General features: G+C 43.1%; 1 protein-coding gene and 1 long non-coding RNA gene across 2 annotated transcripts in view; one reads left to right on the top strand and one right to left on the bottom strand.

The window, feature by feature from the left end:
* LOXHD1 (lipoxygenase homology PLAT domains 1) overlaps positions 1–22,953 on the top strand; it is a 148,076-nt gene that overhangs the window by 103,355 nt on the left and 21,768 nt on the right. Inside the window, 3 exon segments of the mRNA XM_055792714.1 lie at positions 399–526; positions 4,913–5,030; positions 11,184–11,361. Coding sequence (XP_055648689.1) covers positions 399–526; positions 4,913–5,030; positions 11,184–11,361 — 424 coding nt within the window.
* Positions 12,822–22,940, bottom strand: LOC129783014 (uncharacterized). Its single transcript, XR_008745047.1, has 2 exons — positions 19,660–22,940; positions 12,822–13,740 (listed from the first exon to the last, which is right to left on the bottom strand). It is a non-coding gene; the product is annotated as an uncharacterized LOC129783014 (long non-coding RNA).

Genomic DNA, 22,953 nt, shown 5'->3' with positions numbered 1-22,953 from the left:
TGGTTGGGAGGAGAGGCCAGTAGCAGAGGGTTGGAGACCCACCTACTGACGTGAAGGTGGTGACTCCCATGGAGAAGCAGTTTACCAGGTCTTCAGCGCTCCCCAAGCAGATGGTTGTCAATATGTATGTGTGTCTCTCTGAGTCTATCTACACAGAGAAAACCTGCAGAAAAAGAATCATAGACAATGCAAAGAGGAAGATGCTGTAGCAAGTTTCAGTCTCTAACTTTGCCTCTGAGAACCACAGTGTGGAGAGAAACCAAGAAGCTGTGTTGTAACCATTTCTGGCAAAGAACTAGATCTCCTGCAAAGCCTGCCTACCCTTTTCCTTGGGCTTTTGTGTGAGTTAAGAGCAGCTGTTCTAATGAGACCTTCTGATTGTTTCAAATCCTCACCAGATCCTCTACAAAGTCACGGTTGTGACTGGAGACATTGAAAGCAGTGGTACTGATACCAGTATTTTCATGACGGTCTTTGGATCCAATGGGAACACTGAGGAGATGCAGCTGGAAAAAAATGGAGATAGGTACAGTAACTTTGCCATTTTTGTTGATTAGAAGTGAAGTGATAACTGATTCGAGTGCCAAGTCAAGAAGCACCTGGGGCTTTGATCGTGCTCTCACTGAAACACAAAGATAAACTCATTGACTTTATAGATGCAGAACTGGCTCCTTGTAAGTGTTGTAATGCATTTAGCAGAGCAGAGGAAGGGAGAGCACTGTGTAGCCAGGGAAACCATCCTTTGTCGTTTGTAGAAGTTTTGTTTAACCTGTTCCTCAGTGGCTTTAGAGATAAGCATTGTGAACAAAAATACAATTCGTGAAGTCCTGTGTCAGCTCCAAGAGGAACTGTGGACTTAGCATGAAACCACAGGTGCAATTTCTGCAAAATGCATCTTTTTTGGAAGAATAAGTAATTTAATTTAAACATTATTTAATGGGAATGCATGAGTAACTGCATAATGAAAAAAACACAAACCAATGTGCACGCACCTGCCTTGGGAAGTGCCTGTGATGGGAAGGGAAGGTGCTGACTCCTCCGTCTGCTCCTCCCCATTCCTCAGCTGGCCAGATGTCAGCCAGCTTGTTCCAGAAGCCACGCAAGAGATGCCAGGGCCTGAGCTGCTAAGCTGAGGGCCCTGCTGGAAATGGACTTCTTAGCTCAGACTCTGTGCCACACTAATGTGGTTTTGGAACTGGAGCTGGCTTGTCTGCAGCTGGCACAAAAAAGGACACATGATGACATCTGCCTGCCCAGACGTGGCCTTATGGTGCAGGGGGATGGAAATGGGCTGTGAGCTGTGCATAGTGCTGCACCGTGCACTCAGAATTTAATAAAAAGATGAAATCTCATGTTTTCTTCAGCAGAAACAGCTAACAAACACCATAACCCTAGTCTGACGCCAGCATTTCTGTAAGCCAAAAAAAATCCACATGCAACCGATCCATTTCCTAATGCTTTCCTGTTCCTTTCTAGTACCTCCTTTGATACAGAAAGTTTTGGCACGCTCAAGAATGAACATGGCACTAACCATCTTTTAGAGCTGTTCTTCATCAGACTTTAACTGACTACCTCTGGTCTTACTCAGTAAAGCGTCTACGGAGTGTCAGGAGGGCTGGAGCATTTGGTCATACAGTTTGAGCTCAGCCTGCTGGGGTGATGCTGGACTCTTCCTCCAGCCTCCTGGTGATGTAGCATTTCTTATCATGTGTTGGCTGGATAAGTGAAAATAAGGTTCCCTGCACAGAGGTGTTTGCTCAGGGGATGTTTTACTTGCAGCTGTCATAGCAGAGTGGGTGTCCAGGCAAGTGTGTTCAGCTAAGCTTGAAACTTTCATGTGTTTAGTTAGTAACAACCACAAGCCTTATTTGCTCCGAAAAAAATGTAGTAGAGGTGCTGCTGGCTAAAATCTCCATGAGGAACACAGCTGACTCACACAGAAAACCATAGCTTTTGGCCCTGCTGCCCGTTACAGAGAGACATCCAATGTGTCGGGCAATCCACTTGGGTTACCAGCATGCCTGGCTATCAGTGACATCCCCCTTCCAAGAACCCAGGCAATCCCAAACTGATCTGTCTTCCAGCATTTTAAGCCAAACATTCAATTCTAGTAGGTGGGAAAATGGACCACAACTGTTTGTATTTAAAAGTAAAGCACACTTCACATCAGGGTATGTCAACCAAAAATCTCTAAAAGAGACCAAGACATCTCCAACCCCTGGAGAGAGGGGCTGAAGCTTTGCTCCACCTGGACAGACAGGTGATACCCCTAAACTATGTGGTCTATAAAAACCATCATATTTGTCTATATGGGTGGCATGGATAATCTCTGAAATAAGGTTATGAAAACGCAATAAAGGAGAGCTGCACAGTTTGCGTGTTATTAGTTGCTTGGGTTGTCTTCTGCCAGTAGATCTGCAAAAGGTGGTGAAAACTCAGTGGGGCTGTATAAAGAAGGATGTGTAAAACACAGCTATTAATATATTAATATCCCCAGGGTGCTGTGCTGTTCTTTGAAGATGTACTGGTACATCTGCTAGCTGGAGGTGCTCTGTATCAGACCTCCAAATGTACAGAGCTCGTCATCTCATTAGCACCCCTCTGTAGAGGACATGCCTGTCCCCAGATACACATACTGCCTGTTTCCACACCACTCCCACCAGTCTCCATCCAGCTTTTAACATGACAGGCTTCCCCGGCTTTTGTTTTGCATGGAAATCTCTCCAGCCTTCACGCCAGCAGTGAGGGATGGGTGAGAGCTGCTGCAACCAAATGGGAAAAGGCACTTCATCTTTTTGGGGGCCATCCAGTGCCAATTCACTCACAGCAGCTTAGTGCATTACGAAGAACCATCTGTCTAACCTGCCGCAGATTTAAGGCAATTTTAGCTACATTACTGTTATTGCCAAGACCTCTGGGCAATAGAAAAATAAATTCAGGCATGGGTAGGAAAGCTTAATGAAATCCTTCAGATAAATGATTCAGTGTCCTGGAAAAGGAGCAGCGGCAGTCAGCTTGTCTGGGTACTTCTTCCTTCCTCAATTTTTTTTCAGGCTTATGTTCATGTTCATATAGATTAGGGATAGAAAAGAACTCTTGAGTCACCCAGTTTGTCACTTTAGCGATTGCTTCCCTCTAGTACAATGACTTCTTGAAAGTAACAGGTGAGTATCAGCCTTACAAACTGCAAACAGAGCATTTACTTAAGATAAATAAAGGTTTATTTTGCTAACAGACTAGCTTAGAGTTGCTCAGCCTGGAAAGGATCAGAGTAAGAGACTTCTATGAAGCTTTGTAGGTGAGTGTAATGAAAACGGATTGTGGGATAATTCAGGCTGGAAGGGTCACACCTTTTTATTTTTTAAATAGATGTGGAAATCAGTCCAGTCCAGGCACAAAAGCACATTCTCCTTCTCACAGTCAGACAGGCTGTCTTGGTGTCCGGTACCAGAGAAAGACAAATAACAAGAGGGGAGTTTTTCAAAGAGCAAACATAACCCTTAATAACTAGAAATGGGACCAAAATGCCCTGTCCAAATGCCTCTGGGAGGGCAGGGAAAGCGATGCTGGATGAAAACTGAGTGCCTGGAGCCAATCCCTGTTGCTAACATCTGCAGCTATGCAGGCGCAGATAATGGCGTGTGGATAATCACATTCATGCTGCAGGGTGTAATCTGAGCAGAGGTTGGTAAAGAAATGGGTTTTTTTCCTCTGTATCCTGGCATTGCACAGCTATAGGGGGCTGAGTACATTGCCGGGTATCATCATATAACGGCTTGTCTATATTATTGGTAGTGGCCCCAGTTTGCAGAGCTCCCTCCAGATCTCTCAGCAGACCCAGGTAACTCACGAGAAGTTTGCACATAGGAGGAACCTCAACAGCAGAGCAGTGATGGTGGTGCTTGGTAGATGCCCTGGATTTGCCTGCCTTTCTACTTAGCAAGGGTTGGATTTCCATCTCCAAGCTCATGGCAGGTCTGACAGAGTATTTTGGGGGAAAACCTGGAGGATGTGCTTGCTCTGAATAGAGTAATATTGAGCCTGAGTCAGCACTTTCTGAGAAGCAAGGCTTTCCTCCTAGTACCATTGATGCTAAGAGGGAGGTAAGGTGGCTGCGGTCCTAACCAGTGTAATAGCTTCTTCAGGAGGCATATGCTAGCTGGTTTTCCCATTTTCCTGCTTTTTGCTGATTGCTATGGATGAACGGTTCGTACACATCCTTGTGCCTGTATACAGCAGCCAAGCAGAGGATAAGACCTTTCATGCAGTGTTGCACAAACCCACTCTGGTTCCTACTAAAGACAGAGCTAGTTTGCAAATTAAAATACCCCAAATTCATGAGGGGAGCATGGGACGGTTGGGTTTGGCTCCTTTCTAACACAATTTGCCTGTGCTTACTAAACTTAGCACTGGGCTCTGACTTGCAATCAGGTTGCCGTGTTTAGCTGAGCTGCAGCAACTATCTCCACGGCAAATGCAAATTATGTGCTGCATCTTAGCGAAAGAAGATTAAGCAAAATTGCTTTGCCTTCTAGTCAGGATGGGCTAAGGGCAGGCATGTGGGCAGATGCCAGGAGGAAGGCAATGTGCCAAAACCTGACTGTGAGCCTTTATTGTTCTGGTTACAGTGATAATGTATGCTACAGGCTGCCTGGAATGACTCCAGGTGCCTCGTATGGGCTTGATTTTCCAGGAGAGGAGGAATCCCTGTCAAACCTGCACTGAGGTGTCTTGCCAAAAACACAGTAGCTGGTGATTGCAGGATGGGAAAGTTCAAGTCCAATAAAATGTACTCATAAACTTTTTAACTCGAGGCTGTTGGCAAGGTTCAAGTTGCAGCATGGACAGGGGCTTGAAACGCAACGATGCTGTAAAGCAGTGGGAAACATCCTCATTCTTTCAATCCCTCCAGGTTTGAGCGAGGCCAAGAGGACAGGTTCATTATGGAGATCGCCAATATCGCACCCCTCAGGAAGATGAGAATCCGGACGGATGGGAAGGGGACTCGCCCGCACTGGTACCTGGAAAGGGTAATGTACTACACATCGCACATCTCTTTGTAACCTGCTTGTGTTGAAGCTTCCCGGCCCTTGAGAGAGAGGAGAAAGGCAGTGAGTGAATCGCTTTGATTAATTTCCTTCATTTTTCCATTTGGTTTCACATGGTTTTTTTTCCTGCAAGAATTGAGTCAAAAAAGAAGAGAGCAAGGGCAAAAGCTGTGCTGTAAAGCTTCACAACTGTCTCTACTGTCAGATCACACTCTCCCTCCCTGAAAAAGAGCCTTGCCTTGCCATCAGGACACTTCCAATATTTTCTGGTCCCCAGGATGTACCCTCAGCTCCTGCAGACCTCTGCCATGCTCTGACCCTGTGGCAGAGTGGATCTCCCTCTGTCAGGCAGGGACAGCTGGTGTGGGCCTGGGCTGGGTGAGACATTTCCAAATAGTCCATCCTTTCAGGTGAAGCATCCCATCTCTCCCCTTCCCTTATCCCTCTAGCACACAGGGGGATTTCTTTCTTTTCTTGTTCATACAAGGAAGGTGTTGTTTTCTTCTTGCATTTTACATAGATCGTGCAGAATGTCTCCCACCACTTCAGTTGATTGTATTTTCCCCTAGTGTCCTATCTTGCACAAAAGCACAGTGCTCGCCTTTATCTTCTCTACCAAATCACCAGCTCCTTGTAAAGACCACTTATACTTGGGCAGTTCAATGTAGTTTGCTTGTTATGGGTCCTTATAATTATATTTCTGAGATAGAGATGGAGCGATGTGCCGATTCCACACCATCAGATGTCATTAAGGGAGAAGCACCTCTCTGCCACGTTTATTTAGCATGGGGTTTTCTGGAGCAGATACCCTGCTGGATTTCCATATCTTGACTTTTTCATGAGAATACATTAGGACCCAGTAGCCTAACCCATGGTCAGAAAGAATAGTGCATGATCTTTTTATTAGGTCCTTTATCCTTTTCGACTAGTCTGAAGCTGTCCTCCTTTTTCCCATAAATAATGTGGTTTTAAACACTGGTCCTAGGTAGCCAGCAGTTTCCAGCGAAGTGATGAACTGTCATGTCAAGGCTTTCCCAGGGATGTGGGCAAAGAGGACCCTCATTTGGACCCATTTGTGGGGTTTATAGCCCTCTTGTAACCCTACAGAAGCAACAGGTGGTCCATGCATGTGACTTTGAGACCAGGATTTTAGAAGCTTTTGAAAATGGCACCATAGTTTCTATTTTTCTTAGAGAAACAGAGCATGGGAGGATCTTCTGACTCCAGTGATACGTAGAGAAATTTATTTATTAATTTTCTTTTCCACCTTCCCTGCAAAGGTAAACATAGCATTTACATTTGCAGGCAGAGGGCGAGGACAGGAGGGCTGTGGAAGGGGGGAGGAAGGATTTGTGTTCTGTGATTTGTATTCCAGCCTTGAAAACTTATGTAGCCTAGTGTGACATGAAAACTGATCTGAGCCCATTTCCATTTCTGTCAAAAGTGCATATTAAAACTGCATAATGAAATACTTGTGGGGGTAGTGCTAAACTCTCAGACAGATGGTTCACAGTTAGTGCTAACTAGCACAGTGAAATGAGAAGCTAGATTAAGCCATCAACCCCGTAATTAACCATTTGTTGCTCCATTTATCTCCAGGATATTCTCAGTTTTCTTGTTCTATTAAAATAACAATAATTAATCTTTTTAATTCTCTTTGGTCTTTTTGTAAACTGTTGCTGGTCATAATTTATACTGCTTTTAGTTTACCAGAAATAGAAATGGATAAATACCAATTAAAATGCATGAATTATCATTGATGTTGTACACAGCTGAAAGATTAAATTTACAAGCAGGGAAGTAGTCTTTTTTTTTTTTCTGTCTAGATAAAATACATTGATATTTCATTCAGAATCTCAGTGAAGTAATGAACTTGGTGCCAAAGATTCAAACTGCAGCAAAAGATAAGTTTTAATTGCTGATACCTAATCCTCTAGAGGGAACAAAATTTGATTAGTGATGTGTTGGGCCAGGATGAATATTATTGATTGTTGTGATGCACAGAAAGAGGTGTCAAAAACTCTCCAAAGATGAGCAACACTTTCTGATCTCACCACTGCTGGGAGAGACATCGAGACTGAATATTTTACTCTGATTTAATGCTGATTCTCATGTTCTTCTGCATCAAGACACCATGGCACTACTTTGTGTTTCTGAAAAATTTGAGACTGGAATCATAGAATCATTACATGGTTTGGGTTGGAAGGGACCTTCAAAAGCCATCTAGTCCAACCCTCTGCTATGAGCAGGGACATCTTCAACTGGATCAGGTTGCTCAGAGCCCCATCCAACCTGGCCTTGGATGGGGCATCTACAGCTTCTCTGGGCAACCTGTTCCAGTGTTTCACCACCATCATTATAAAAAAGAAATTGTGACTTCTAATTAGGAAACTTATCTAAATGCATGCTTTGGGAACCTCCTCCAGGGATAGCCAGTTCCTCAGTCCACATGATGATTTCACCTGCTGCCCACTGTCTTAGACATAGAGTTGAAAAGCTGGAAATAAGAAGGGCTGAAAGCTGTCTGAGTGAAACGATACAAATTGTGAGACTGTTGAATTCTGTAGAGTTGCTTCCCTCAGAATTTTAATGTTACTTTGTGCTGTCAAAGCCAGGCAGATAAGAAGCTGCCTTAATGAAGCACTAATTGCATTGCATTCAAATGTCACAAATAATCCTGGATGTGGGACTCGGTTTTTATTCAATTTTTCTTTCTTTATATAAAGGACATTAAGAGAATTTGAGACAATTCATTATGTAGCTGAAGCTGGCTGTTATTCTTTGCAACAGAGCAAAGTCTTTCTGTTTTATAGTCAGAGGGTCCTGTTTTTAAGCAAAGACTAATGACGTGCAACAGAGCCGTAAAAAACTGTAGTTGAGGCTTTAAAGATTAATTCCAGGATCTATGTATGTTGGTGTTAGTTAGTTCTACAGCCCAGTTAAAATCCATGCATAATTAGTGATAAAGTTTGAGCTTAAAAGCACAGAGCATGTCCAGCTCTAGGTATCCTAAAAAGTAGTTTAGTTAATGTTTTAGGTATCCTAAAAAGTAGTTTAGATGCAATGTAAAGTAGCAGTCTCATTGCCAAGCAGTAGCTAATTTTTCTGAGGAACAAACAGAAAATAAAAATAGGCTCAGCTCAGATCCCTAAGATGACTTTCTTGACCCTCATGGTTGAAATCAAAATCCTGCATCATCCTCCATGCGTGCAACACCCACAAACATCCCTTTGTAGGATGGGTTTTGTTTTGTGTTATTTTACTCATTGAAAAAGATAGGTTCAGCTCTCCCCTCTTCTACCAAACTATTTAGGCCTCCTCTGTAGTCAGTAGAGAGGGAGAGATCTGGGAGTGGGAGAGATGCCTTGAGCAGCTGTTTACCTGCCCCTGGCTTGGGTGGGATGCACTGCTTCCCCAGTGGTACCCAGCTCCAACCACTGACCGCAGGGAGAGCCTCAACCATGCACTTAGGCTAGATGCCCGGCGTTTAGGCAGTGCGTGCTAGGGAAGGTAGGCAACATACCCACATCGTGACTGAGCAACCAGCCTGCCACAGATTTCTTGCTGCCTCCACATCCCTTGCTGTGATCTCCCCTGAGCAAGCAAAGCTTGTGAAATGATTCTTTTTCTCCTGCCTGCTCTCCTCTGGAGCAGCATCCCCAAACAAGGTAGCAGAGGCTGCTCACTCTGTCTGTGCTAACTGCTTACATGAAGCTGCATACGGGTGAAATCACTCATCCTGGGTGAGGGGCTGGGGATGGAAAGAAAAAGCATTTTGCTCCAGCAGTTTAAGTAGCCAGACAGTTTTTCCTAGACAGCATCTGGAGTGTTGGGCATGGGCTGGTTATTTGTGAGAGGTCTGATCTCTCTGCAAGTGCACTCCAGCTGGCAACTCTAATCTGCTTCTACCCCCTGCTGCTTTCCTGACATTTCCCTGCAAGCTTTGCTCAGGACATTTTGCTACTAACAGTGTCACTGTCATTCCCAAGCAGGGCAGAGGTAGAGCTGGCTGAACCTTTTCCAGCATAGAGTTAAGCACCAAGGGGGAAAAAAAGCATTTAAGTCGACCTGACATTAATCATGATTCAAATTTGCAGATTTTAGCCAAAGACAGGTTTCTCGGTTGGACTCCTAAGAGGATGTAGACATTGTTCACATGTCCTTGAGAGAGGAGAATTCCTTCTGGTCTATGTCCCAGCAGAGTGGGAACCACCTGGGGTGGTGGGGACCTGATTCCTGCTTGGTTCAAAGCAAGGATTCAATTCAACATCTCTTGACTCATAGAACAACAGTTTTTTTGACCACAAATAGTGTCACCGGCTGTGAATATGCAGCTTTTTAGAAAAGTGAGACAGCTTGAACAGCCCAAAATGTCCTCTACCTCTGGGATGAAGGTGCTGTGTTACATATCCCTGTTTAGCATCAGGCAGAGAGAAAACCCCAGATGAGTGTCCTACCCATAGAACTGTACAGAGTGCACAAATAGCATGGGTGCTGCTTCGACTTCGGTGTAGCTACTGCCCTCTTTAAAATAATGTTTTATAATCTGGAGCAATGTTCTTCTTTTGAACTGCTAAAGTCTCTGGCAAAGCTTGGTTGGGGTCAGCAGAAGGCCACGGACTGGGACACATGCAGTTCAAGGACAGAATTTAAACACATTTTATCTCAAGATAAGTTTTATAAGTTTCTTAGGCTGATATATAAGAGTGCAGCAGAAGGTCACTAAGATAGTCAAGAAGCTGAAGCATATGGCACACTAGGAAAGGCTGAGGTAAATGGAGTTTTTAAGCCTTGAGAAGAAAAGGCCGAGGGGGAACCTAATCACAGTCTTCTGCTGCTCAAAGGAAGCTTATGGAGACCATTGCAGAGAGGTGAACACTGAAAAGGCATGAGGCAATGGACACAAGTTGCCACAAGGCAAATCATGATTGGATATAAGGACAAAAACTTTCCCAATGAGAGTGATGCAACCCTGGGATGGGGACCCAGAGTGCTGGGGGAATCTCCACCCTTCAAGATTTTCAAAACACAATTGGACATGGCCTTTCAGTTAGCCATTCTTGGAGCAGGAGGTGGGACTAGACACCTCCAGGTACCCCTTTTAACTTCACATTTTCCATGAATCCATGATTAATTTCTTCCTAATACCATGTCACACTTCTCAGACATGTCTGGGCTCATGTTTCCATGGCATTTGCAGAGATAGGCCTTGCAAGATGCTGTTTGCTGATGCACTGTTACACTGGGGCATGGTCTCTGTTTCAGTTAGATGGTAACACAAATGGAAATTTGCAGCCCTGCCTTCTCCCTTCCCTCCAGCTCCCCTAATTTAGCGAGGATTTACTGTTAGGTTTTTACCGTAGGCCAGTATAACGCCTTTCTCTCAGTGGAGTGATGCCCCACTGAGCCCACGTTGAACAGGACCCATAACAGTGGGTATTTTATTAGGCTTTTGTTGGAGTATCTCACGTCTTGTTCTAAATAGGTTCCTATTCTGCTCTTATCACCGCAGCATCTGAGCTCCTTCCCGTGACACATTAGACAGTGTGACTAATATCTGTTGCATACTGTTTGTTCTGTCACCTTTTCCCAAAGGGAGAAGTGTGTGAAACGTTAACATTTGCTGGCCTAATTTTATCTTGTGCATTGCTGTAACTTGTTTGTGCTGGGTTTGCATTATCTCTACAACCATTGCTGTGTGCTTGCACAGAGGAGGCAGGTGAAGGAAAGATACTGTGAACTTCAGGGAGAGGTAGGGAGGGTTTTGATAACTCTCTGCTACTTCTCCTTTGGAGTGAATTCCATACTGGGGTCCAGGAAAGGTCTGGCTCTCTTAAAGATGAGCTTTGTCCATAACTTATGTCAGAGGAGCAAATTTCTTCCCATGCTTTACCTCATGTGTGAAAAGGTCCAGTATTATGAAGACTATTTCTCAGGACAAGTCACCACAGCAAATATTGCCCCATGGAGAGAGCTCTGTTTATCCCAGAAAAGCTCAACACTTTGACCTCATGAGCCATGACCAAGCTCCACCCATGTCCTACCACACTGTGCACTTTCTAAGTTTAATCTTTGCCCTCATTCAAACAGCAGCTGAAGTTTAGCTGAAGTTTTTTCCCTTTTGGCTCTTCACAGATCATCCTGAGGAACCTGACTAATCAAGAAGTGGCCATGTTTACCTACGGTGAATGGCTGTCAAAGGTGAAAAATGCCAAGGGCAGTCTTGAGTGTGAGATGCCAGCTATCATAGATGACGAGCAGATGATGGAGGACACAACATACACTCTTCAGGTTAAAACCAGTGATGCTGGAGGTTTGTCCATGGTGGATATTTTATTACTTTTCTATTATGGAGTTAGATTTTTAGCAATGGAAAACATCTCCTTTTTAATTTGAAATTCTGTTAAAAAAAGCATCATTTAACCCTACCAAGCTGGAACACCGCCATTTTGTCTGGATGTTCATCATGACAGTGTGATTCAGTGGGATTCATCCTCATCTGAACTTCGGGCATGAAATATTTAGATACAAGGCCTAGATATGACTGCTCACTGCTTTCTCTGAAGACACCTTAACAGAAGCTATTGCCAGACCATGTTGCAGTGGTCAGGAGCTCCCTTTCTCTTTTTGGTTAGGTCAGATCCATCCACATAGGATGGATAAAAAGGTTATGGTCCAAGCTGGTGGGCTCCAGGTTTTCAGTCAGCGCTATCTACTTTGCCCAAAGAAGACAGCAATAATTCACTCTCCAAAGTGTTTTGAGACCATTTATCTCAGGCTGTGAAAAACCATCCCTAAATGCACACCAGATAAAAGAGGTGGATCAGAGTATAAAGAAAGCTGAAGCACTTCAAGAGCCAAGAAATGGGATTTTTATGTCATTTCCTGGGACCACTGCCTCTTTTCATGAGAACTTCTGTCAGGCTGCTGAATGAAAGCTGCAGCCACATAGAAGCTGCCTGATGCCAAAATGGGGCAAGCTAGACATTACCTTGTACGAAAGGTTGAACCTCAGAGGGGATTCTGCCACACCAGTACACATAATCACCTTCTGATCTCTACCTGTCTTTCTTTTCTTTTTTTCTTCCCCCCCCTCCCCCATCCCGATTTACCAGTGGTAATTTATGCAGCTTGTGAGGTTTGATCTGAGAATATCAAAATTCCCCTGGCAGAGTGTCTTCGTGCCACCACACCTTTTTTTATCTATTTGCTCTGCCTGCTGCTTGTCTGAAAAACATGTCATGAAATACGAAAAACAAAAGAGGGAGAGGAAGATTTTTTTATGTATCTGGCAATCCGTCTGGTATAATGGTAGATCTTTGGGTGACCTTTTTGTGAAATCCAGCCCTAACTCAGACAGGCAATGGAAATAGAAATGAGAGGAGAATAGAAGATGACAGCAACAGCAGACAGATCTGCCCTTCCCATCGAATGAAGACTGATGGGTATTAATGATGAAACATTTTATTTCATTATGAACAGCAACAACCAGTAGGAAAGAGTGGATTACAGAGAGGTTTCAGAGAGTCTGTTTATGATTAGATCACACAGCGCACTGACATAATGCTGAACTTTATCCAGCTCATCTGAAGAGGGTACAAGTCATGAACCATCTCCCCCCCCCCCCCCCCCCTTGATCATTATGTATTCCACAATTACTCCTGGTTGGACCAATTCAGGAAGGAAGACTTTTTATCCTGGACAGTTAGTTTAAACACGTTATATCATTTCCTGCCACAGTGACATTGTTTAGGGACAATGCTCCACAAGGAATACAATTCGATGTGTTTATTTCTAGATATAATGTTTTTCTCTGCAATAGCTTTCAATTTGCCAGTGCATCTGAGGTATTGAGAAAAAAAAATAATTAATCTCAGCTATTTGTCACTCTCCACAAAATTATACTTCTGGTCTTAGTTCCTTCTAGTCTAGACTGCCTCTGGTCAATTCATCCAGGAGGGGCATCTTAATCAGTAGTTTGGATCATCCTCTGGAGCAGAGGTCCTCAAACTACGACCCACAGGCCGGATACGGCCCCCCAGGGTCTTCAATCCGGTCCCCGGTATTTAAAGACACACACACTCCCCCCCGCTGGGGGTTGGGGGGGGAATCCAAGCAGCTGCAGATGACTTCCTGCCACTTCATCCACGCACCGGCCCCCTGTTTAAAAAGTTTGAGGACCCCTGCTCTGGAGGGTCTCTCTCAGTCCCTCTTCATCAGATTCAGACAGAGCCAGCACAATTAATTTAGGCTAGATTGTTAAAGTTAGGGAAAATGAATCCCACAAAAATTGTCCTGTAGCCAACTGGAAAGCATCAGCCATTTCCTCCCCAACATACACACAGATTTAACAACAGTCTCATCCTAGTTTTTCCTCCAAGAAACCTTTGAGCCACCATTTGGCCTTCCAGAAGTCATTCCATTTGAATGCTCATGTAACACACAGAGGTTGCATCAGGGAAAGGCTCCTCTTCTGCAAAGGTCAAATCTGTCTTTCAAAGGTCAAGTCCAGAGGCCACCAGAAGTACCTCAGGTGGCAGCTGTCAGAGTACATATAGAAAAGGGGAGAAGAGGTTGTTACAGCAGACACATGCCAAGTCCAATGGGTAATCTTTGGTTAAAACCAAAATCTGGATCTACTTTTGATCTTAGAAGAGAAGTAAAGCACAATCTCATTTTCTTCAAGGTATGACTTGTAGAGAGCTTTATAGCAGGTGCTGCAGGCCACGATGCCTGTGAAGGACCTTGAAGGCTAAAAGAAGAAAGAAAGTAAGATAAGGTTGGCTGAACGCCTAGAAGACAATTGGGATATGAAGCAAGGCTGGAGTGGATGCGTGATGCCACATCGGCAGCTGGCTGAGAACATGAAACTCACAGAGATAAGAAAGAAGAGAGGAAAAAAATGTAACAAGTTCAGTGTGTTTGTAACTTAGTAATTACTTAGTAATTAACCAATTATATGTAGCCAAGAAGTGTGTGAACAGTATTGATTAACCAATGATATTTTAGTATGTTGCGCGTGATCAAAAAACGAGGTTATATAAGTGTGGGTTTTGGACTAATAAAGGGTCTTCTGGTCAAATTCAGGAGTCCGTTCTTCAATCTCCTCAAATGGTGACCCCTACGGAGGAGTTCCGAAGCCTTGGAAGAATAAGGATGGAACCGGTTGATAAAAACAGCAGCTCATGGAGGAGGGCTGCGTTCCGGAGGAGACGTCTTGGCTGAACAATCGTCTTGCTGGCTGGACCGGGTAGACAACCTAAACCCTGGGGATAACACCTGTACGCATCAATACAGGTGAGCAGCCAAGAAACTTTAGAGATTTTAAATATTTGAAGAAATTTCAAGAAGCTTTAGAAACATGTACTCATTGAGACAGGTGAGCAGTCAAGAATCTTTAGAAACCTGTACTCATTGTGACAGGCGAGCAGCCAAAAAGCTTTAGAAACCTGTACGGATTGAGACAGGTGAGCAGCCAAAAACCTTTACAGACTTTAATAATTTTAAGAAATTTTAAGAGACCTTAGAAACTTTAGTAAATGGGTTCCCATATGTCTGCAGAGGAAAAAAGTATATTAAGGATGTTTCAGCATATTTTGCACAAAAGAGGAATTCTATATGAAAAAAGTAATTTGAGACTGTTGCTAGCCTGGTTAAAGAGCCAAGGCACCCCAGCTACCTCGACACAAATATTTGATGTTAGAATGTGGGAGTCAGCAGGAGAGCAAATTTGGGAAAAAGCATCTCGAGGAGATTTCACTGCTACCCAAGTTATGACTACTTGGAGATTAGTGCTCGAGACTTTGAAAGAGATGCGTGCAGAAAACCAGCTTGCAGGTTTTGCTAAGGAGGCTTGGTCGGAGACTGAGAAAGGGCAGGAAGCCAGTGTAATAAAACAAGATGTTGCTCAGCAGACGGAGCTGAATGAGAGCAAGGCTGAAGATAAAATTGAGCATATTTCTGATGAACTAGAAGGATCAGAGCTGGAGGACTCGGATGAGGATGGATAAGATGAAAATTTGTTAAATTTATGGTTGGAGGATTTGCAGTTAAAAAAGGAACAGTCAAAAGTAAGGAAGAAGCGACTGGTGCAACAGAGTGCTAATAAGGAAAGCAGTAGTGATAATGAAAATGATATCAGGAGACGGATTAAAGAAGAGTGGAGGAGAGTGCACTTGGAAAGTATGAAAGAGGGAGTGCACACGTTTCCCATGATATTACAAGATAGACACCCAGGCCAATAACAGGCGTTTCACTGGGAAATGATTAAGGAACTACAGAAAACTGTAATGCAAAATGGACTATATTCTCCTTTTACACAAAGTTTATTAGAGAATGTGATGATGAGTCTGCAGCTGGTGACTCTGTTAGAATGGATCTGTGACAAAGTGCTGGACTTTCTGCCTGATGACTCTTTGCAAATTCCTGCCTGGCAAGTGGTCAGCAGATGATTGTATGATGCTGCCGCGGAGGGGGACTCCGCGTCAGAAATGCATTTAGGACCTTGGTGGCAAATTCTGACTACTCTTCGCCAAGTGTGGACTAATTCTACTAACAGTGCTAAACCAGGGGAAACTGTAAATTCCACCAACAGTGCGAGTGCTAAACCAGGGGAAGCTGTAAATTCCACCAACAGTGCGACTCTTCTCAACACACTGTCAACAATGGCGACTCCATCCACACCTCCTTTGCCCCCAAAGCTCCTGTCACTGACTGCAGCAACCCTCACAACACAGGACCAAGCGCAGGAACAGGACAACTCAGACAATGATTCCATTGACACTGATAAACCTTTTGATCCAGGTCCTACAGATCTGGAAAAGGAGCTAGACCTTTTTCCTCCCCCCCGATGCATTGACTGCATTTTCGGGGAGGGTGAAAGGGGGTGTGAGGGATCAGTGGCAGGAATGCAAGTGGGAAGCGCTTAAGCGAGGGGATTTGGGAATCGCTATGGCATGTTCAGTATTTTGTCAGATAAATCAACCTTGAGAGTGGCAGCCTATACAATACGAGGCCGTTAAAGAATTAAGCAAAGCAGTGCGGGAAGGGGGGATTCATAGTACCTTTGCTATGTCCCTTCTTGAAGTGATGGCAGAGCCTTATACACTCACACTGCATGATTGGAAGTCATTGCTTTGTATGGTGCTAACTCTGACACAGTATATGATGTGGTTATCTGATTTTTGTGAACTATGTGTAGTGTCCTTGATTGAAAACCTTAATCGGGGAATTGCTGTTAACTATGAGCAGTTGGCTGGAGAAAATAATTGTGCTGATTCTGTGACTCAGGCAAGGTATCCTGCAGAGGGATTTTTAAAGGACCGAGGACATATGTTACCATTGTCCGGGTTGGACAACCCAGGCCTGTTAGTTAAAGCTGCAAAGCAACTTTAAATTGTCCTGGGAACAAGCAGGGTGAGAAAGAAAAAAGCTATGCACAAACAAGAAGCCAGGTGCAGAGCAAGTCCTGGGAATTGCGAAATCAGCACACTCTCATCGGCACACTCTGATCAGGCGCCTGCAGCATGCTCACCGATCAGCAACACGGACGCCCACGTGGCCAGAGACTTTTATCCAATCACCTGTGTGTAAAGTCGTGTGAGCGGTTGGTTTAAGTTATAAATATGACCTGTTTGTTTAATAAAGTGAGCACGGCATGTAGCCATATTGGTGTGATTGTCGTGACTTGGCTGACTCTCCACGGGGGACCCTCTTCAGTATCCCAGGGACAACTATTTGCAAATGAAGGAGATGGCTATTAAGGCAGTCCGGACACCAGAGTCTCACCACAGTCTTGCAGGGTCCTAGAGAGTCCTATATTAACTTTATTGATCGGCTTCAGAATATTTTGCAACAGCAAGTCGAGCATGAGGAAGCTCAAGGGTTGCTTTTAAAACAACTGGCTATGATAATGCCAATTATAATTGTAAATGGGCAACTTTCACAATTGCAACCCCAACACGTGTCAGATGATTATAACGCAGAACTCACAGCAGACTGTAACTCTCAGGTTGAGTTCTGGAATGCACTGTAACATGATTTTGCCTCTCTAATCTCTTCTGTAAGAATAGTACACACTCTTAACTTGCTTAGTAAATTAGACTGCTAGCTTGCTAAAGAAAGTAATACTACAAATACTATTTTTTTTTTCTGGCTTATCAAACAGATGGTGATTCTGTCCGTCATATTTTGTACAGAACTGAGTTGCTATTGATTGTTATTATTAGCATAGGGACACAAATGTGAAGACTTTGATAGGGTGTGTTATGTGAATCTGAGTGACCACTCTGAATCAAACCACAAAAGCATACAAAACTTAAAAGCCTTAAACAAAGATCTGCAGCAGAGCCACGGGCGGGATGCCTTTGGTCTCTTCTCACGGCTGGGAAACTTTGGGCCATGGATCAAAAGTATTACAGGATTTATTATAATTATCTTTAACCACTTTATTGATGTTTGCCTATATCTCTCATGCTTTTTTTCCTGTATTCAGCGTTTAGTTGATTGTAACCTAAATCAGGTCATGGTCACCCAGCTACGCATAACCTTTGCCTCGTCGCAATTAACAAGCAAAAGAGGATAGAGAATGTCTGAAGAGAGATATAGGAGAGGAAGATGGAGAATATCTGACCTAACAAGAGATGAGAGAACAGCTAGGTATTGTGAAGGAGAGTAGGAAAGATGAACATGGTTATCTAGTGATAAATAGGTGTCTGCGTGCTTGTAGTGACATATAGCTATGTAACTGCATGAATGATTTCTGCCCTGAGCCTGGTGGTGCATGCAGCTGCGGTTTGTGTCCGGGCTCAGAGATGTAAATATGGGCTTCTCTGTTATGGTAAAGTGTCTCTGGTTGCACAAAAAAAAAAAAAAAAAAAAAAAAAAAAAAAAAGAAAAGGGTGACTAAGCTGTAAATACTGTATACTATTATCTTTCCTTTTTCTTAAGCAATGTTTTTATTTCCCTGTTTGTGTATATTTATATAGATATAGATATCTATAAAAACAAACAACCAACACAAAGCAACCAGAACATTTTGAGAAACTTTTATAGTTAACTTCTACATTTAATTCCAGTAACAATCTAAAGGTGTCCGTTTAGCTGTTTTAGTTCTAAGTTTTCATTGTATGCTTTCAGGTTCTTTGAAAAGCAGCAATAACAGTTGAACAATTATTTAAAGTAAAACTTTCTTCTACACAATTTTCACTTCCATGCTTTAGAACGGAGACACAGTGGAACACTCGCCCAAGTGCAAGATTTCAAGAGCTTTTAAGTAGGTTTTATCTTTTTTTTAGGATAGAAAATGTTTCTTAACAGCTTATATATAGAATTTACAAGTTAAACACAATTTCTCATGCTCATTTATTTGATTAGAAGTTTCTGATGGAATATTTTCATAAAATTTCCATAGCTTATTGCAAGTTTTTATAAATAATCATAAACCTATACGTTGAACTCTGTATGAAATGCGCTGATAACAAAAGTTTTACATTTTGTGAACCTGATTGAAATGTACACACATACACATAAAATAAGGCTAAAATTGGTAATTAAGTGATGATTAAAAAAAAAAGGAAAAAAAAAAAGAGGAATGAAGAGTCCATAATGTGTTAAAACAACCTTTTGAAAAAGAAAAAAAAAGCAAAAAAACCCCCAAACAAACAAAAAGGGGAAATTGTACAGAACAGAGACAGAGGGTTGTTTTGACATTGATAATGTGCAGCTGTGGCCTTGCTTTGAATGATGTGCAGCTGAGATCCTGCAGCAAAGAGTTAAATAACTTTGAGGGAGTATGAGAAGAAACTAGGATGAGACAGAAACAAAGGAGGAATGTGATCTCACCTCTAGAAGAGAAGGAAACATCATGAACAGCAGAGAGTAGCCTATAGTGAACATTACTAAGGAATGTGTTGTATGAAACTTTCGGACCATTCAGAGTCGATTCACAGTCAGTTACAAAAATTGAAGGACATGTCAAAGGACTTACAGAGTGAACTATTGGGAGATTGGTTGTGGAATCGTTTTAAGTCGTGGGGAATCACCAGATGGTTGCAGGAGCTTACAATACACAGAGGAATGTTGTTATTGGTAATTGTAGTTAATTGATGATTATTCCATGTATGTTGAATTGTATAAGATCTATGATTCAAAAGAAGTTTAACCTGTATGTTGTTTCTGTTAAAAATAAAGAAGGGGGAATTGTAGAGAGCTTTATGGCAAGTGCTGGAGGCCACGATGCCTGTGAAGGACCTTGAAGGCTAAAAGAAGAAAGAAAGTAAGATAAGGTTGGCTGAATGCCTAGAAGACAATCGGGATATGAAGCAAGGCTGGAGTGGATGCGTGATGCCACATCGGCAGCTGGCTGAGAACATGAAACTCACAGAGATAAGAAAGAAGAGAGGGAAAAAACCGTAACAAGTTCAGTGTGTCTGTAACTTAGTAATTAACCAATTATATGTAGCCAAGAAGTGTGTGAACAGTATTGATTAACCAATGATATTTTAGTATGTTGCGCGTGATCAAAAAACGAGGTTATATAAGCGTGGGTTTTGGACTAATAAAGGGTCTTCTGGTCAAATTCAGGAGTCCGTTCTTCAATCTCCTCAATGACCCACAGACACAGCTGCAACAGAGCCAGGCAACCTGATGGTTCTTTCTGTGGCACAAAAATGTCCTCGTTGGTTCATTTGTATTTACGCAGACTTTCTGTATTCTGTATGCAGGCATCAGGTACATGGTAATGCAACAAAGATGGAGAAAGAATAAATACTGCTTTCTCATTTTCCAAGCATTAATGAAGCAGAAGGTTTTTATCTCCGCTGTTATAAGATTAAATAGTATGTTGACAGTTCAGCTACAGCCTACAAATTACATAATTTAGGACAGTTGGTGTCAGTTCCTAGTGCCTTATCCAAGTCTCTGTTAAGTCAAAACAAGGTCATTCTTTGGCCTCGGAAGGCTGTGACTCAAGCCCCCAGTTTGTTTAAAAATTATGCAATTCAATAAAAATCCTAAAATCATAGACACTTTTGTTGGAAGGGGTCTCTGGAGATTATTTCATCCATCTTCCTTCTCAAAAGACTATTGCCAGCACTAGGTCACATCAGCTATCAGCTAAGACTGCCCAGCTGAGTCTTGAAGACCTCCAGGGATAGTGATGCCACCACCTCCCCAGGCACCTGATACAGACCTGTTCTGTTATCATAAGAAACATTTTTTTCCTGATGCCTGAACCTCCTTAGCAACTTGTTACTGTGGCTTCTTGGGGTATGGTCTGACATCTCCACAGTACATGACCCTGTCATTGTTGTCACTGTCCCTCCATGTCATCAAGGGGCCCTTGTTCACCTGCCCCTGCTCATCTCCTTTGGCTTCTCCTCAGCGTTGTTTTCCCAGCTCCTGTCCATCTTGGCAACCATCTGCTGAGCCCTCAGTGTCTCAACATGACCCAGGAATTCAAACTGGCAGCATTGTGAAAGTATGGGTTTCTCAGTGCTGAGCAAAGGAGATAAGACCTTCCTTTCAGGTTCTGGCCATGCTCCTCCTGATGTAGCCCAATATACCATTTGCATTGAACACGGAGAACTTGCTGTTAGCTCAGATTCAACCTGAATATGAATGTTACTGCTGTAACCTTTGGGTCTTCTTCAACTTCCTAGCACGTACACATGCACGGTTTATTCCACCCCAGATGCTGAACTTTGCATTTCTCCTTGCCGAACTTCATGGGATTTCTGCTTGCCTGGTCCTCAAGCTTCTCAAGGTCCATCTGGGTTGGAATTCTGCCATTCAGCACATCAGTCACTCCCCCAAATTTAATGTTAGCTGGAAAACCACTGAGGATGCGCTCTGTCATTGCTTAGGCTGTTGATGACGAAGTTCAGGGCTGCAGACCCCAGTATCAACCCATGTACTATTGCACTGGTTGCCAGCTGAGGCTTGTGCAACCACAATACCTCTTCATCTGTCAAATCGGTTACAGTTCCTAAATATACCTGGCAGTTTCCTGGAATTAAAAACGACGACAACAACAAAAAACAGGGACCCAAACAGGTGAAACGTACATTGATTCAGCAATTTCTGTTCTTTTCTTCCCCGTCTCCTGCTAATTGCTTCTGAGGGAAATGTCATGGCATGAGGCCTTCATCAGCTTCTTCCTGCAGGGAAGGTTTTGCTAAGAAACAGTTGCTTCTGTGCTTTTTGAGACCTTGCATTAATTGGGAGCCTGCTCCTTGTAAGGAAATGGACTTCAGTTTGCTTTGTTCCTCACCTCAGCAAGCTTTAGGGTCATACAAGGTACTGCCAGATGAACTGCCTGAATCCCTGATGCTTTCTCATCCTTAAGTCCTTCTTAGGGATCTGCTGAAAATCAGCCCTGATTTAACACAGGCAATTTTTCACGTAAACACCACATGTTCCTTTGTCTTTTCTCTATATGACTCTTTCTCCTCCTTTTTTTTTTTCTTTTTTTTTTTTCAGTCCTTCTATAAGAAGAATTGTGAATTCTTCCTAATTTCTGTATTCAAATAATTATTCCAAAGCAGTGGTAGCTTTCTCAAAAAGTTTTGTGTCCCCCCTCAACTTTGTCTCTGCATTGTGTTGTGAATGGAGCTGTGGGAAATACTGTTCGTGTGGCCTAAAGTGAATTTACAATACCCTTGTGTAAGAAAAGGCTTGGCAGGTGGTTAGAGATTTCAAAGCTGGGCTATCTAACCGAGGGCAGCAGACGCTGAGTGTCTTTATAAGACAGATTTGGGTTTGATTATCTCATTTTCATTTTCTAAAATGTAAGGGCTTTGGTTCTGACACAGCAATGAATGTCTGCCCGCATGGAATCAAATCAAATCTTTCTATGAATCTGCTTTTTTATTATGGCATCAAAACTAAAAAGCAATAATTTTGGTCAAATTAGAAGTAGTGCCAGGTAAAATTGTTGTAACACTTTCAGCTAAAATGTTCATAAGGTCACTGCAGGTGGTGGTTTGGCCTTGAACTCTCTAAAAGTCAGGAAAATTGACAGCATGGCTATTTTCTGCAGCAAAGTATGGACAGTAATGGGCATATGGAATTTAATATCAGGTAATAAAGATCATCTTAGAAATTATTTTTTTCTTAACAAGTACATAAGGTGGGAGCTGGTGGGGCAAAATGTTGCATGAGAAACTGGGGCTTTTTCCATTAAATGCAGCATGGACAGTGTTTTGAGAAATAGGAATATTGAAGGAAGACCTACGGGAGGGGAAAGGGGGGTCACAAGATGCTGTAGTGGTTTGGTTGACGATCTGCACTTTGCTTTCAAATCCCTGTGCCGTACAACAGAGAGAGAGCAGCACAAGACAGAGCCCAGAGACATGTCCTGGGTGCCACAGGACAGCTTGGAGGAGGTTGTGGGACTGCAGAAGACCACAGTGTGGAAAACGGACTGTGGCTCAGTGGGAAGCCCAGGCCAATGTGCACTAATACTTTGTAGCTAGAAAAGTTTAAATATGTTCTTTTAATGCTCTTTCATAGATTTCTAGGTAAGTCACTTCCTAAGCTACCTTGGAAAAATGGGAGTCACGACACTGGCAGCCTCCTCAAAGTGATGCGATGCACAGTGCTCCATCAGCACTCCTGCTTCCCCTTAGTACTGCTGGCATCATGGTCACTGTACCTTGAATGCAAGGGTGAAATGCAGCTGTATTTGGGGGACAGGCTGGAAGAACTGGTTTGTTAGCTACCATGGCGTGTCCTCTTTGCAGAATCCTGCACTGAAATTCATTGACTATGCCCAGAGAAACCTGAGCATCACTGCAGCCTCTCCCAGCCTGCCTTTGCTGCCTCCATTTCCATGCCACCGGAGGCTGGGGGTCACCCCTGTATATCAGGCTAGCTTCTGACGATGTGATTTGCTCTTTCCTTCCAG

This window comes from Falco peregrinus, chromosome W, assembly GCF_023634155.1.
Source record: "Falco peregrinus isolate bFalPer1 chromosome W, bFalPer1.pri, whole genome shotgun sequence".
Taxonomy (NCBI): Eukaryota; Metazoa; Chordata; class Aves; order Falconiformes; family Falconidae; genus Falco; species Falco peregrinus.
This window is presented reverse-complemented; position numbering and strand designations above follow the sequence as displayed.